The sequence below is a fragment of the Anas acuta genome, chromosome 11, assembly GCF_963932015.1.
Source record: "Anas acuta chromosome 11, bAnaAcu1.1, whole genome shotgun sequence".
NCBI lineage: Eukaryota > Metazoa > Chordata > Aves > Anseriformes > Anatidae > Anas > Anas acuta.
In genome coordinates, this window is record NC_088989.1 from 22182880 (window position 1) to 22201338 (window position 18459).

Sequence of the window (18459 nt, forward strand, 5' to 3'; positions counted from 1 at the left end):
GGTAGGAGTAAAACAGTAAATAAAGTGATTAAATAGTGTTCATCACTTCCCACACATTCCTTATCTTATTAACTTCCTCGGAACAGGTGTCTGAAGGACTCTATTACCACTCTATTACCTCATTGTTCACTGAGCAAACTAAGAAACCAAATTTTCAGCACACTCAGAATTCACACGTAATCAAGTCATCCTTTTTTTGTACGGTTTTGTTTTTTTTTTTTTTTGTAAGTTTGATACTGACATGGAACTCAAAGATCAACATAAGCAGAGGTACAATAAGGCAGGACAAAAAAATACCTACAGCTTGGTTCATCAGGGTGCCTGGACTGTAAATGGTCACTGCAGAGCATCAATGCCTTGTGTCCAGATACATGCCCATGCTTGTCCTTCACTAACTTATTATATACAGATACATTTATAAGTAATTACTGTTGCTGTGCTGTATCATTCTTGTGGAATTTACATTTCAATGTACTTTGAGTCTGATGTGGTCTACGCACTGGGACACTCTTCTGGTTTATTTATGTCAGATGCCCCCATCTAGAGACTTCCATCATTTTAACATCTATTGTAAACATTTTAAATAAATTTTTGCTGAGAAAAGCTTAATTAGACAAACACACAGACATGAAATTTAAATTCAAATCTTTCCATAGATTATTGGCTGAAATCAACAAAGAGTTGAAGGGTAACAAATGATACTGAGAATTTCCAACTGGAATAATTCCAATAATTTTGTAACTTTCTCAGTAGGAGTGCATATTGCAGAAATCCATTTTGCCATATCAGACAACCTTTTCTATTATCAAATATTATCAAAACAGACAATGCCTCAACTGAGGACCAATTGGAGAACTATCCCATTGCTGTCCTGGGAGAATCTGAACGCATTTGTAGGCAAATGAGTCTGGTGTGTCTCTTACACCTACATAGAAGAACATTGGACTTAGCTTTCTGAAATCACTGAAATGGCTTTGGAAACACAAAACGTAGGGTTACTCTAACTGTTACTAGACACAAAGTTCAAAACTGTAACACTGAGTCTTATCATTCCCTGAAAGACAACTAATACCTTATTTACCATTAAAAAAAAAAAAAACACCACTACCCTTTAAAAGGAATTATATCTGGTTTTATCATTACAATGTAAAGAGCAGAAGTTAATAGTATACAAGGACTCCAACAGTAATCAGATGTTGTCGGGATCATGTGTAAACATGCACTGTCTCTCACTTGATAAGTTTAGAAAGAAGAACAAAAAAAATGAGTAAAGTAACTTCAGAAAAAGATGCAAAATATAGCACATAAGGGATAAAAGCAAAGCAGATCTTGACACTATTGGAATTTTGTAATCTCACTCTCTTCTTAGGTGGCTTTCAATTAGTTTGGCATTAAGCAAGCTGCTATCTGAAAAGATTTCCTGAAACAGGAAGGTGACAATTTTTTCCAGTCTTAATTTTTCTACTATTTCTGTTCTCTTCTGAAACATTTTCTGTTTCTTTTACACTACTTAAGAAAAATTGCATTTAACTTTAACTAGGGCAAAACAAAGACACATTATGTGTTTGATAAATACGCCCAAAAAAAAAAGAGAGACAAAACAGAAACCTATTAACTTTTTATATTTATAAATGAGCATAGGCAGATAAGCCATTAAATGAATACCTGTCTTCCTTCTGTGTTACAGAGCTGAAGTTCTGAGGATGACAGGCAAATTTGATCAAACCCCACTGAAAATCAGCACAAGTATTTTAATTAATTTGGTTTTTCATTCCCTAAATTTAAAATCTGTCTAAAACGTCCAAAAAGGCTGTAGAAATTTGGAAGAGTTAGGTGTACCTTAAAATGTTGAAATAGATAATTGCCATATGAGCTCTAAGTTATAACATGTATGCTAATCAGACAACTTATGTTAAACTTTGCTACTAATCCTCCAAATATTTCCTGCTGTAAGTTGAACATATTCTTCCAGGAAGCATTTCCTTCTATTTAAGCCATAAAGTAGTTGTGCTCTTTAAATGGCTTATAGCTAAGACAATTTGTTTAGAGCATCTTACTTTACAACTATAAATACTAATGTTATGGCCTTAGGGTATTAAATTCTTAGTTAATTAACCACTACCATTTGTTGAATTTACATGCACCTTTTAATTTATTCTGAACATTGCTTGAAAGTAAGTCTCCATTGCCTGGGGCTTTGTCTATAAAATCCCTTTGGTCCACATACTTCTTTACATCGGGACTAAAAAATACATAGGAAAGAAAATAGCCAAAACATCTTTACGAAAAATTGTAGACCACTGATCTTTAAACAGACAATCAAAGTTGAAATGCACAGATTAAATTACAGTTAATCTTGTTTGTTAAAAAGTGGAGGTGGGGGGTTGTTATCTGTAATAACATTAAGTCTAACAGTATGTGAGCTCAAAACACAACTCTGCAGAAAACGTGATAAGCTAAGATCCAAATCCCACATCTCTGTTGGGCAAGCAAGTCAGAATGAATTTCCACCACAGCGCACATACCTCAAGTCACAGAGATCAAGGCTGGATCTGTTCCTCAATCCACATCAACAACTTGGATAGTTAAGATCCTAAGATATCTTAAAATAGCAGCGTTCTGAATACCACTAATACACCATTTGTTCTCTGGAAGAACAAATGACTAACTCATTTGGATGATGAAGGCATGTGCAGGCATTTCATTTTAAGCATCTATCTTTCAACATGAAAAAATAGATCATTCATAAGAGACAAAGACTATTATTATTATTGAAAGGTAACCTCTACTTTATTTGTTTATTGTCTTCTAATATCTGCCCTACATATACAGTAACTACTTATTAATGAAATGAGCTTAGAACAACTGTTTCTCCCCATTATGCGATGAGGTCAGAGACGAACAAAGTTAGGATTCTATTTCCAGGAAAAAAAAATAAAAAATTTTAACCACAGAACTGATTTTGTCTCTGAGGAAAGCTAAATTTAACTAACGTCTGCCTTCAGAGGACATAAGTAAATTAAATACAATGGAAAGAATTTTCTTTTAAATCTGCTTTATTTTTCTTGTTGACCTTTTTCCTCTTCAATTTAAAACACATACTGTTTCATATTTTTTGTCAAGCTGAAAGTAATACATTTTTTATTTGACACTTCCTGCCAGCAATGAAATTGACGATTTCAGAGTTGTCCTATGAATAACCATTTTTTACAAACAATACTGAAGGTCACTTCAACATTTTTGAGCAAACATTCTTTCATTCGAGAAAGGCAATTTGTGAGTGTGAATAGGCACTGTCAGGCAGCCACTTTAAGATCAATACTAGGAAACAGAGATACGTGCTAGCACTAATTACAGAGATCTAGTAAAGGAGGTAAGAAATCACTACCCCTCAAGCATAACCTTGTGCACCAGACCAAAACAGTAATCATGATTCATCTTTCATATGTTGTTAATCAATACACACATGGTCCTAATTTCATGCTCCCCTAAGGCAAACTGCAGGGACAATTTTTCTTGAACTCTAATATCAAGATGAATAATCCATGTTTATCATACTCGGTGCTCAGTAAACTAGGGGGTTTACATTTGACATCTGCTATTTTCATTTTAAAGCTTTCTTGATGTTTTCAACCAAGTTTAAAATATTTCTACAGCCATCAATGAAAGGATTAATTATCTGTATTATTCATACGCCTGCATCCTGGACTGCTTCCAAAAGAATATAACAGAATACATAATCCACACTCATGTATGCTATATAATTTGTGTATAATCCACTGAATGCAGAATGAATTCTAAACACTGGATAGATGGCTTTGTACTGTTAGTACTATATTCTTGATATAACTGCTAATTTCAACTCTAAATGTTTCTCATATTTGCCTTTAGATATATATCTTCCTGCATTACATACACAAATTATGGGAATAACATTTAAAAATAAAAATCTCAGTTACAGTGGAGAAGTTTTAATAAAAGTGAATCCATGGATCAATAGGCTTCTCAATGCCTATTTTAGGCTTGAAACTGTGACCTGGATTCCTCAAAATATTCTCTTTCAGCTTCTGCTAAGTCAGTCAGTTTCTTTTATGTTCTTTCCCATAAATCATTACATTGCTTGCATAAGAAATTACCAGATTTTAGTCTGTTCTGTTATTTATTTACAGTTTGACTGCTTCATCTTTAGAGCCACTGCAAGTAAGTTCAGCTGCAGAGGAGCTAAATGTGTCTTTGTGGCATTTGCATCCTGAATTTGGCATGAGATACAAAAAGTAGATCGTTGTTTTTACTTCATTATAAACTATGTATTGGGGAAATGAAAGACTCATTCACAAATGTGAAGAAAATTCAAAAAATCAAACCCACCCACCACAGCAGTGAGTGTAGTTTAGATACTCAAAATGCATAAATACTGTTTAATTTAATGGTGCTGCAGAACCGTATGGTATATGCTGTACACTTCCATCCCATGGATCATACTTTGAAAATAGTGATGTAAAGAATATATTAATGAGAGATAGGAAAGAAAATATTAACTATAATTTACTAAGTTGTGTACATTAGCTAAATTAGTAACGTTCAAGCTTTAGAAAAAAAAGTAGTCTCTGACTGGTCTATTCTGAGCAATGGCGTCATAAAAAAAACAATTAGTGACCATCTTCTAGAGACTGTTGTAAAGAAAATAAATACTAGCAAGAGCAAAAAGAAGTGCATGATAAATTCCTGGAGAAGCAGCAAATTCCAAAAAGAAACCAGTAAAAGGAGAAAAACTAGAAGCATACACAGATGAGGAGCAGCAACTGTTGGAACAGACTAGAAATCCATCTATCTAGATGTATTACAAAAGGTGCAGAGGCACAGATGAATTTATGTGGAACCAAGCAGGAGCTGGATGTTTAAATAATAAATGTGTGAGTTACTTTAAAGGTGAAAGGAAATATGTCAGGATCAAAACAAAAGATACACTTTTAAGGCCACACAGAAAGATGCATACTTGATGATGCTAATTTTAAATATAAGCAGAATAGTTGAGAAAAAAAATATCCAAATGCTATATCCTTTTTGTGAAGCCACACTTACAGTGAAAATTCTAAAATGGGGTGGTTATGTTGCTATGGAATTTTTTTTTTCCTTCAAAAGAACCTTCTAATACTTCAAAGCAATCTCTGCCTTAAAAAAAAAAATAATCATGAAAACATGCTTTTGAGTGGGAAGTAATTGCAAAAACTAAGTGGCTTCTGTTAACTGATATTTACAAGCAGCTTCTTTGAGGAGATTTCCCCATTACCATATTTTGAGACACATTCGTGCTCGGTGTGAGCATGTACAATTCCACTGAAGTCAGTGGCATAATTACCTCCTGCAGTCATGTCTAGATTTAGCCAGCAGTCCTTTCCATCAATGTTTTTGTTTCTTTTCCTGCAGTGCCTCAAACTGTTAGAACTTGTCCTCAAGCATTTCAAGATGTAGATTCCCAGATACAGCAACCCTGAGAGCACCTGACTTCTGCATTTGGGGATTTGCAAACGTTACTCTGAGCTGACAGAAGCAGAGACTGCAAACCTTTAATTTTATCATCCCCAAGACTATTTCTGTCTCTAACCCTTTTACATCCCTTTACTTTCGATCCCTCCTCTTGTAAGAAAAACAAAAAGAAAAATTACAGAAAAAATGTTTTCCTCAGGTCAACAAGAAAACCCTCTGGTGCTCAGGGCATACTAAATACTTAGTTACAACCAATGCCAAAGGTCCAAGATAAGCATGCACAGGAACAACAGTTTACCAGAAAAACTAATATAAAGCCTCATATCAGAACTCAGTATTAAACCTCAAAAATTGTCAATAACATTTGCAACCCTACCATCCCCATTCACTGCCCCATCCTCCCTGTATGTGGAGCCTCTGGCCAGCCCTTCCCCAGCACAGCCTCCTCAAGAGCAGCCTGTTGTGTTCAAAGACCCTGCTTTTCCTTGCACGTTACTTGCAGAAAATCAACAGTAAGTCTCCAGGTGTCAGCACATTAACACAATTGTCCCTTTCAGACATAGCATTAGTTTGTCTAGTAGGTCAGTTAGGCCCAGGCTCTGAACTTGGAGAAGCCCCATTCCAGGCGAAGCCCCTTCAGTGCAGCATGGCCCAGCAGGGAGCAGCAGGCCTGATGCGGACACAACTCGCCTCCCTTCATTTTAAAACTGTTGGACATGTTCACTTTTGGCATATTCCTTCTCCATCTCCCAGAATACAGCTTTTTTACCCCAGTTCAAGCCCTGTGACTTGAAGCAAGCATTATGAAGCATTCGCTCTAGCCTTTCTTTTTTTTTTTTTTTTTTAAAGTACTAATGAACGTGACAGCCTTTAAAACATTTTAAAAAACAGTAAAACAGTAAAGTCCTTTAAAACAGTTAAAAAAAATCAAAACAACAACAAAAAAATAAAAACCAAAGCATATAGATGGCCCAGTGACCATGGGCATCCAGGTCAGAATACCACTGAATATGACCAGAATAAAGCTTCACATAAGAATCTGGGAAATGCAACATGCTTTTATAAAAGGAACATATAATACTTATTTCCCTAAACCAAATTTAAGAAACAAACTCCATTTGGATAAGATTAAGAGAATTGTCCTGACCTTTCACAATCACTCAGTATGTCATTTTTCATGAAATCATGACATTATGTTTTTACGGTTGACCTTCCACGTAAGTAAATACATTTTGTCTGAACATACTGTTCTGGCATTTCTACTAGGTACAGTTTTCTTGAGTTCCTCCTGCCATGAAAGGATATTGAATTATGCAGCTGCTGACTTAAATCCCATCAGAGGATGAGGTAGACCCTAAAACATGCTTGTATACTGGTGTACTTGTTTGACAGCTAGTCTCATGGAGGTCATGTAAGATTTTCAAGTGGAATATGCTGACTGAAGATCACTGATTAAAGTGTATCCTACAAAAAAAAAAAAATGAACAACATAATACAGTAAAAATGTATTATTGCCTCATTCCTGGCTATTTCGGTCTCTATTCTTAAAAAAGGCAATGTGGAAAGTTAGCTTAAACTTTATCAGTCAATCCAATATAGAGGTAGGAAACCATAATAAAGTAAGAAATAATATGAGAAGTATTTACAGCTTGACTCTTCAGTACACAAGATGGCTCCACGCAGCTGTTCACTGAACATATGCCAACTGGTTTGCTGTAAGGAACAGACAGTTCTTAAAGACACAACTTAATGACAATAGAAGCAAGGTTAATCCATACCATTTGCTGCCAACCATGAAAATCTTAAATCTCTTGGTCAAGCCCAGGAATTCAATGCAGCAAAGCGTTGTAGAAAAAGGGCACCAGCTCTTATTACTCTCAGGCAATTTGCTAGATTGCTTAAGAAGTTTCCTATAGTCTGCCCTGTTACACTTGATTTTTTCCAACTTTCTTGTGTGAATAAGTTAAATTAAAAGCCTTCTAAAAAACTTAAAAAGCCCCTGAAAAATTATTAGAATATTCAAGCCATGCATGTTCCCCATGAACATGATAGAAATGTGCTGAGGATACTCAGATGCCAAAAATCTGTAGTTAAACCAGTGCTCCCTTACCTGTGGGATGTGATCCCTGGCTGGAGGGACAGGAGAGGAGACGAGGCAAAGGGGAAATGAAAGGGGAGAACAAGCAATGCCAAGCCAGGTGCACAACTGGTAGCTGGGCCTTGGAAGTAATAGGGAGGTACATAATGCAGAGGTACAGATGTTTTCAGAGGGATCCCAGACAATTCAGTCTGAGAAACACGGACTTGTGCTGTGAACAAGAAGTAGAATAACTCACTTCTGAAATAATGGAATTATTAATTAATTAATGAAGCCTGCGTTGCACACTTACTACTTACAACATAGCATCCTATAAAATGAACAAGCTAAAGGAACAATTCTGCAAGCACAGGATTTTAGCTTTTGCATAACTACTTTAAAATAGCTTATCTAGGAAACAATAAAACACCTTTCATTGACTGTCCACTTATTTGAAAACTTGCAGAACCATAACCCGAGAGGGACAGTTTTGCTTTCCTAAAAACATTTAAAGAGTTAGAATACCATGAAAAAAAAACGTTTCAAGAGGTGATTAGGATATTTCTAAGCAAACAAGATACAAAAAATAAGTATCTTCCTTTGAAGCAGAACATATGCAGTGGCACCCAGAGTATAACTATAGGAGTTTATTTCCAAAATCATGAATGATTCATTATTGATGTTTTGCTGCCAGATTCCTACCTTTTAAATTGGGAATTCCTAACACAAGCTCTTTGATCCCAGGTTTCATCCAGGTAAACATAGTCTGTAAACGTAACTAGGACTGAGCATCTCTTAATCACTTAGAACTTACACAGAAGCCAAGATAGTTCACAAAAGCACAAGTTTGGCAGGCTCTCTCTCAGTTAGGAAGACCATTCTCCACTCTTTTCTGTCTCCTTTTCCATCTCCATCTCTCTTTCATTCTGATGTTCAGTATCAAACAATCATATTTCCTTCACTATGATAGTTCCTCAATACTGGAAAATACAGGGACTATACCATCAGCATTTGATGTTAGCAGCACTGAAATCTGGCCATCATTTGCAGTCTGATGTTGCTTTTGTGTTAACATAAATGCTCTCCAAACAACAGCATAAAAGCCGTTTGGTTTTTGTTTGTTTTGCTGCAGAACTTTCACATAGTTATTTTATTTAATCTGATCAAACAGCCATTTGGAAAAATAAATCAAAGGATAATGCAGGACAGACATTGAGAAGTAGGAACTTGCTTGTTCTAGTGATCTTACAACCACAACATCCTGTTTAAAAATAATTTTCTCTCTGCTGTTTTTCTGTTCAACTCAAACAAACAGTAAAGAAACTGCCTGTAAAAAGTTATATGGTCACAGCAAAATTAACTTCTTATAATTTAACTGCATAAAGTAAATAGAGCGGAAAAAGGCCAAAAAAAAGGTTAATTTGCCCTTTTTGAGTAACTTATAATGATAATAGCCAAATAGTTTTTATTTTTGCATAATACTGGACACGTAATTCCTCATCTTTAAATGGAAGTCCATGTTTCATCTTTTCCATTCTGTTTTCTCTCATCAGGGCTCTCTCGCTACTTTTACATGCATTATCTAACACAATATGATCTGTTTCAATTGGCACACGAAATTTATAAACTAAATTTGTTAGTATGCTAGTCCAAGGACTCTGCACAGATGAAGATGTAATGGACAACTACTATAATAGACAAAATTTTGCTAACAGTAGACAGTAAGTCTGCCATGCAATGGTTAAGTATTATATGTCTGTTGTCTTTAGAGCCAACATGACAAATTTTCTAGGAACTCCATCTTGGCTAAGCTTAAAGGTAGAATGTTAATAGTGTACAGTCAGAAAGTACCTCTATCATACTTAAGTTCTACTCACTAGAAAAGTGACACAAAGGCATTTGCTGCATATAGGTAGTGACTTTTTTTTCCAAATGCATTTAATTTTCAGATTTACTATTAGCTTATGAGTTATTAGCATTATAAACAGTCCAACATTTAATATGTATGGGCTCACCAGGTTTGTTCAGAAAACAGCTTTATAATCTTTATATACACATACATGGATCAAACTCAAGTTTGATCATTGAAACTTGATGCCTATGAAAGCTTAAGATCCAGAATACTGGAACAATTCTGCTCCTAGTATATTTCAAAAATGAGTACTAAGACAGAATAAATTATATGAGGGAGAACTCTTAGTTATTGAGTGGGTATTTTGATGGTGTTCCTGAATTTTAAATGTTGATAAGAAATGGAAAATACTACATCTCAAAACAAATGGTCCAATGAACAACAATCTGCATGCTGTATCCTGTACTTCTTTATTAAAAGAACTTTATACCTTATACCCAATGAGGGAAATTCGGAATTTCCCTCATTAAACCATACTTTTCCATGTATTTTCTTGGATAATTACAGGCATTCTCTCTCTTATCTTGACATTGGAATAACCTATGGCATCTAGCAACACCACCACTACCACCGCCCCTGGAATTCTTGAAAGTTGCTTATGCCTGTCAAAGATTACGACTAAAGTATTTTAAAGTATTTTTTAAAAATAGAAACAACCCAGTAAAAAAATTTAAGGTTTGAAAGGACAAATTGGTGCCAGCACATTATTTGGAGATATGTTAAATAGCACACAATCATTTGCTACAAGTGTTTTAAAAATCTCCACTTTCTCATTTATTTTGCATTTATATTCATGATTATTTCTGGGTGTTGTTTTTTTTTCTCTGTTTGCTTCTCAATTTCATTACAGAATGCATGTATGTTCACACACATGCACAAAAAAACACACTTAAAACAATTCTGAGTGAAACTCACTGAGTGTGGATTAACTGCTTTGTCCATAGCTGTTCTATCTAAAAAAAAACAATTCTGTTATTTACTGCATTGCTGGAGACGTTCACTGCAAGCAAACTTCAAGCAAGCAGACAGAAAATACTTCATTTGTAGTACAAGGTGAGTTTATCTATTTGATTTGTAACTTTTTGAAAATGGTAACAACAGCTGCTCAGAAGAAAATCATAAAAGCAGAGCATTACATAAAGGCTGGAATGTAAAAAATTTGACACAGCATGTCAGTTCTGTTTCATGTGTGTTCAGACGATTTCTTCTCCCCCCTGTCCTAATCCTTTTCCTGTATTCTTTGAGAAAAACTCACTGAAAAAAATTAGGAGCTTTGCAGTTCGATATTTGCATATTCTCAGAAACTTAACTTTAATTCTTATTTACACGAATGAAGCATACAGGCATAATTATAGAAAGTACTACATATTCACGGGAGCTCGATGTTGTAAAGAAACCTAGTGTGTGCTGTTTTTGTAGGACCAATGTATAAACAAACCAAAGTTCTGATTCTGGAGGATGTCAAACAAGGCAATTTAGCAGTAACTACACTCTGCTGATCAGAGAACCACAGAACTTGTAAAACTTTTAAAGTAGACAAGATTTGGGATTGTTCCATCTTAATCCCTCTTTGAAGTAACGCAATTATTTTGAACATAAAAACCTTTTCTTGGGGATTTAGAAACACACAACTGTACTCATCCGTAAGATTTTCAAGCTCAGGGTTAGCAAGCACTATGGTTCAATTCCAGGAACAAACAGTTATTTGCTTGCCAAAATCCTCCATGTTCCAACTTTAAAGTTCCCCCAGTGTTCCAGCTTTAAATAGCATTCCCCCAATAGTACTTTCAATACTTCATGCAAAAGTCAGTTTTGCAAAAGATGGAGTAAAAAAAAATCATTTTAAATGATGCAAATATCCATTCTCAAAGTTACCATCCTTGCAAGCTACCTAACTTTACAAGACTCAGACAATGAAAAATTACGAAGGAATCTACTCAGTAGCAATGCAAAGGTACCTTTAGCATTGAGCTCAGTAGAATGAGGGACACTAAAAAAAAATATGTATATAACAAGGAGTGCTCCTTTTATTCTGTATACTACTCTGTTACACAATCCCCTCATCAAAAGTGAGGGGCAGATCACTGCAGTTTCAGATCAGGCTGGGTGTAATGGCTATATCAGAAACTTTGTTTTTCTTTCCTTTTTTAAATCTGGATGAAAAAAACAAACACACACCAAAAAGTGAATTATCATTATATCAGCAAAGATTACTAAAAAATACTTTTGCTTGGAAGTAAAAGTTCATGTACATCAATGAGGCTAATAAAATTAATTACCTTTCCTTGTAAGTCCTCCCCTACCCTAGAAGTTAATCAAGTATTCCTCCCTTTCTTCCTTTCACAAAGTAAATGGACAGGCTGTATAAATTGGCTTCCTGCAGAGCGAGAAACAAGTCTCAACCACGTTGCCCTTCCTTCTAATGGTGTTAAAAGTATGAGCTTCAGTTCCTTCACCACTATAAATTGCTACTCCCACCAGCCTGGGCCAAGCATCCAAATGGAGATTCTCATTAATGAACTGTGTGTTTTTAGCAAATAAATTCTTTTTAGGCCCTCAGTCTAGTCCTGGTCCACGTAGAAGATGGCAACAACTCCCAGCTTAAGCAGTAACACAATCAGCAGTGAGGATTAGAAGGTAGATTTCCTTGCTATGTAGAGATGATCCACATGGTTGAACTCGTGAGACACAGGCAGGCACATTTGGTGGCTTCAGATTGAAAGCTGCAGCTGCCAGACAAATTACACACTCCTGGTGAGTCTATACGGAGTACAGCAATCATATCTGCAGCCAAAAAACTCCTTTTGGAACGTGTCAGAAATAGACACAAAGCTGCACAAATGCTTCTGGTCCACCTGAAGGATACTTGGAAAGAAACCAAACTCACCAATACTGGCCCCTCTCTGCAAACAAAGTTCAGCTTTCCCTTTTGCAGCCTCATAAGTAGGAAAAGCTCTGCCAAATGACGATCAACACCAGGAATTAGAACAAAACAACAACAACAAAAAACACACAAACACACAAAATGCAGCTTTCTAAGGAGGCAAATACTCAAGATGAACTGCCAGTCTTGGACAGCGTACCTCCAAATTCACCTGATCATGAAGGCTGACCTTCCTCTCCTAGGATCTTGCTTCTCACCCTCTGCAGATCCAGATATTTCATCCCTAATCTTGCTACACAACCATCCCTTCACATGGAACAGCTTCTGCTATCAAGATTGTTGAGACATTTCACTATGAAACAAAGAAGAGAATACCTTCAAATATTCCTAGATGTTCATTTCTCTTCAGTATTTAGAGCTGAAAAGCATTAAGTATTGCTAAATTCTACTGATGGAAAAAAATCAAGGAAATGCATGTGTTTTAAGTATATCTGTACTGGCAAACTCTTTAGGCTTTGTGTGCTACTGAGTCCTATAAGGTTTTTAACTACTAAAAAAGGAATCTAAATACAACTATTTAAATAGAGATTTAACGTTTGAAACAGTATTGAAACTCCAGTCTGACTACAGTCAGTTTCCACTAATAAAAGTTACACCCTATGGATATCATACTTTCTAACACCCTTGAACAAGTAACAGTTTGAGATGCACTTTCCCTATGTACTTTATGGTAAGTGCTTTTGAAAGTAAGCAAAGGTTACACGTACAGTAAATGACTGGTTCATAACTGTTATTTTCATACTAATTAATACACTACATGACATGAAATGTTATCTGCTAAAACTCACTATCTCACACAAACTGTATAATAGGACTTTAAATTGTTTCATTGGTGTCAGTTGTTTGACTACCCTTTCAGGTCTTGCAATATTTTCATTCTAAACCTTATTCATGAATGATTGCTCCTACCCAGTTCCTAGAAACTTAGGGCACTTTCTGTTCTTGTATTATTGATTAAAACTGGATCAGTGAGTTTAAAAAAAATATGGAAAATAAAATCACATCTTGATAGTATTCTGTTTTGTTTTGTCAAAACAGCTCTTTTAAATGATAAATTTACATAACTCATTAATAAATAATATGACATCACACCTTGGCAACCCTACCATCAATTGCTTGATGTATTGGCACATGGATCCACTCTCTCATCCACTGACAAGATGCAGGAGTTGCATAAAGTGCATTTAGCCTGAGGAAAAACACTTCTGGATTCCATATAAGCAGCACCAATAAAACCCAAGCTCATTCCACACAAAGCCCTCACAAGTGAAAGGAATTTGAAGAGAAGATATCCTGAATTGTAACTTCACCTACTTTACCATAACAGCCAGGAATAAAAAATAAATAAAAAATTTTAGAATACTATAGTAAGCAGAGAAGCTGCTCAAGCGAAAAAAAACTTCAGACAAGAAAGCAGTCACTCATATTTGCCTACATAGTATTTATATTATGGTAACACCTAAAAGGTCAAGTCAAGCTAGGTGCCACTCTGCATAAGATGTTGTAACTGATACCATATTTATAATGTCCAGCCACAGAACAGCACACTCTTGTGGTGTTGCACTAACACATGAGGAGGATGGTTATGGTTGTAAAGCCTTAAGACTGGGGAAGAAATAAAAGGCATTTTTAATCTCATTTTCCCTCTCACCTAATTCTCCATGAAATGCCTTATATGTGACACATTGACTGGGGTGGGAGGGACAACAAAAAATAAATAAATACAGTCAAGCACCTTTTGCACCATATTCTGAACAGAACAGTTCTGTGATTTCACTCTGCACAAAGGCTTGGGAAACATGGATTAATTTCCTGCTTTATCTATACCATGTATTTACAACATGGAAGAAGCAATGTAATATCATATTTGCCTTAGCCTCTGATCTGTAAAATGGGATAACAATTTCCTTTCTTCTGGTTTCCTATAAAATAGTTTTAGATAGCAAAGTATTCTGAACAAGGACTTTCATATGTATCCATGTATATGCAACTATACTCTGTATTTATGCTCTGTATACAGGAGACTCAGATTTCAATTGATGTCCTTTGGTGATTTTCATACTAATTAGTAAATTTTATGGCAAATCTATACTTCTTGAGAGAAACTTTTTCTCCCTTGTAAAGGGAACTGCTTTCTTTTTATATACAGATTCTTTTGTTGTTGTTACACCCCAGATAATAAAACATTTCCAAACTGCCTGAGTTAAATAACAAGTCTTGACCTTATTAAGGTTTGCTTTTTAGCTTTGCAGGAACACAAAACAAAAAAGTATGCCTTCGGTAACTTACTTGATGCAAGTACACTGCCAGCTGATGTACAGAAGCTCGGACTTAACAATGAAGGAAAACAGACGCATAGTTTCCCACAAGCAAATAATCCACAAATTCTCATGAATTGTTTTGACTAGTAATAAGGTGCAAGGTTAAGTTATTATAATAGCATAATCAGGGTAACTGGTAATAAGTGCTGAGGTAAGTTTGACAAGAACTATTTGAAACCTAAAGTATAATCCACTGAGGCTTAGAACAAAAAATCTTACAAATTAATATGTAAAACATTTAACGAGGAACAAAGGTCACATTTACAGCAGTGATATGTTGAGCTTTTTGCAAGGTAATGCCCACAATCCAGCAGAAGCAAGGTGTCAAGTCAGGTAAAATTATCAACTCCTCTGATTTTAGTGACAGGGAATATTAACTTCTCTTTATTTTTAAGTAAACCACTGGCTTTGAGTAATAATTTTACCAAGACTGGAGAAAAAACAATTAAGAAAATACAGCATGTATCATCTGAACCCTATTTCATCTATCTAATCAGAAGATTTTCATTACTGCAGCCCAGATCATCCAAGGCATTAAAGACAACTTAATTCACAGCTAGTATGTAAACTAATTAATAAAAAGCTTCAGAACCAATTTGTCTATCTGCAAATACACCTGTGTCACACCAAGATATATACACTCCAAAAAGGAAAGCAATCTAGTTTTTTTTCCATTTCTTTTTGAACAACACCAGTAATTCCTTTGTTCTTCCACCTTTAACTTAGTCAAAGCATAAAATATAATTAGTTGAAAAAGAAAAAACTCAAAAATTATCTGTTGCATTTAACATTCACATGGCCACTGCATGGTAGCGTTTTCTCGTCATATGCTCTTCTCAAAAGAAGAGCATATGTTCTTTAAGTTCTTAAGTTAATATGTTCTTAAGTTCTAAATATGTTCTTTAAGAGCATATCTTCTTTGAGTTTTCCTTAAAATAATGTCAGACGAGCTGATTTTCACCAAAAAAGTTAAACAGACACCCTTTAAAGACAAATGTCCTTCTGTTGCTTTGCATCTCAAAAGTCTTTACAAATGAATTACAGTCAGCCTAATAAAGTATCTGTAAAACACAGAACTCTTCTGCCTCTATTTTTTCAGAGACTGAAATATACAATTAATCTGATCAATTAGTTCCAAGCTTTTGTAACCACAGTATACTAATGCCCAACAGTATGAAAACAAAAATCTGTATCAGGACATTAGTATCTGCTGAATCCCCATTTTTATGTCTCCCAAATATGCCCATTTAAAATATGTAACTCTTTGAATATTTTTAATGCGTTAAGTAGTATTTTAAATACTTTAAAATGTAGAGATGTTCAGATACTTCAATCTGACTACATGAATTAAAAAAGTTACTGTCCCTGGATCTCACAGTTTATATTTAAAAAGGAGACAATCTGAAGAAATCCATTAAGCTGGAAGAATGCAATCAACGGTTATGTTCTAATCTAAACATAAGAACTGACAGTCTTTAAAATAACACAACAAAAACTAAACAAACAAACAAACCACCATTTATAAGGATCAGAGACTCTGAAGCAGTTTGGCTACAGTAGAGTTACTTGTCAAACTGCTATTTATTTGGCACGTGCAGATATTTACCTGAAAATACATTAACTACTATTCCTTCTGCCTTGGAAAGATTACAGACTTGATACTTAAATACCAATAAGATGATACATTAATAGTGTAAGTAGTATGTTCACACAAAACACTATTAACAGAAAGAATTACTTGAAAAAGATGATACTCTTCTTAACTATAATACTTCTATTACATTGATATTCACAGTGTTTTTTTTCTGAAATCAGAGACTTCTGCCCTAGACCATGAGATTGAAGTGATTTGAAATGGAAATATTTCCTGTCCACTCACTGCCAGTTTCTGCTCCCAGAGTGATATACCAGATGACATCCAGCACAATAAATTCTTTTATTAAGCATAAATTTGAGACTGTTTTAGGGATTTGAAGTATTTGGTTTCATGCTGAAAAAATGTAATGTTATCCGCAGACCATCACCATGTACAACAAAAACAGAGCCACAGGTTATGTGATTTTGATCAAATTATGAAAAAAAGTCTCTTGATTTTAAAAATACTTGAAAAATCTTCACAAGTCGCCAGAACTACAAAGCGTGATTTAAGAGCTTAAACATTTAAATACACAGGTTAAAAAGTTTAATTGAACCTGTACTACTCTAAAACATCTACTTGGCTTCCTCTTATCAAAGTTACACTGAATATATAAATACCTAATCCTAAATCATTAAATGGAAAGATAAAACAATACAGAATACAAAACCAGTTCAGTTTCAAACTTCAACACTATTAAAATAAGATTAGATTATTGTAGTAAATAAATAAGCGGATCCAAAGAGCAATAAGTTTCCCTTCCGATATAAATGATAACTTACAACAGGAAAATTACTTGGATGTGAATGTAAAATATAAAGAAAATGATCATTTTCTCTGTTGCAACAAAACCTAAGCACTTTGGGCAGGGAACGAATCACATCTTTAACTACTAATCAACTTTCCACATATAAGCTTGCAAATAAACTAATTGAATTTGCGCATCATTAACTTCTGCAGTTTGAATGGAAAATACCAAACAAAAACTAAAACATATATACCAAATGTAATGTGGCTACAGAAGACAATAGCCAACCATATTCATCAGTGTTGTTAGATGACACCAGGCTCTGTTCAAGCTTTTTTTTTTTTTTTTTGGCTTCTATTCCTGTACTTACTGCCAGAATGCCAGAACATAATAAAAAAGAAAGTTCTGTCCTTGCAGCTCATTCTTTAGAGAGCTGTATGTCCCATTTCCAAACCTCTGCATGACATTTCACGGCTAGCGGTCCTTACTGAAAAAGAACCCCAAAAGAGAATGGCACGATTAGTGAATTACTTTTACAAATGCAACTATATGGAGAAACCTAAGCTATCCCAACCTGCATTGTTCTTAACTTATGAATAAAAGATAAATGTTTTGTTTCCATTGAAGTTCTGAAGAAGCATGGAGTAACAACTTTTCACCTGTTACGGGTCAGGCTAGGTTAGGTGTTTGCTTTAGTGGGTTTTTTTGGTTCTTATTTTAACTTTTTTTGTGGTTAACCTATTACTCCCGCCAGGAAAAAAAAAATATGGTAAAGATAATGACTAAACTCCACCAATATAATTTGCTGAAAACAATGTAAACAATAAAGCAAAGCTGTAACTATTTTGGAACAGATGTTACTGGTATTCTTTGAAAAGTATCTTAGCAAAATGCTTCTGTTGTTAACAGACAAAGCAAGGCATTAGATAATGCTTTATAATTAAAGCAGCAGGCTATGCATTTGGCTCATCTTTTGGGGTTGTTCATACGTGATCTGGGGAGTGGCATCTGGAGGCGTAATAAAATTTTGATGCTGTTAAAAAAATCAAAGCACATTTGAATGGGGAATGACCCTCAACTGTATTCTGTAACTCCACAAATCTGCTCACAGATTCTGTACCAATAGCAGCTGCTGCCTTCAGAGGGGTCTTTCCATAATTTTAGTATTAATCTGCCTAATTCATAACCCATAGTGTATAGTGAAGTCAGGTTACACATGAATATGCTACTTTTCATTTCCTCTCAGGAAGGGTTGTACTGGGCACTCGAGGAACTGATGTATTCCACCACAGAGCTGGCTGCACTTCAACAGAGCCTGAAGTGACTTCTGAAAC

General features: G+C 35.0%; 1 protein-coding gene across 4 annotated transcripts in view; it reads right to left on the reverse strand.

The window, feature by feature from the left end:
- IL17RD (interleukin 17 receptor D) overlaps positions 1-18459 on the reverse strand; it is a 93320-nt gene that overhangs the window by 17545 nt on the left and 57316 nt on the right. The window contains exon 1 of one of the 4 annotated variants that reach the window (XM_068695105.1): positions 302-4620. The exons of the other annotated variants lie outside the window; for them this stretch is intronic. Coding sequence (XP_068551206.1) covers positions 302-313 — 12 coding nt within the window. The 5' untranslated portion in view covers positions 314-4620. Of the gene's footprint in view, positions 1-301; positions 4621-18459 lie in introns of those variants that run through there. 4 annotated transcript variants of the gene reach the window in all.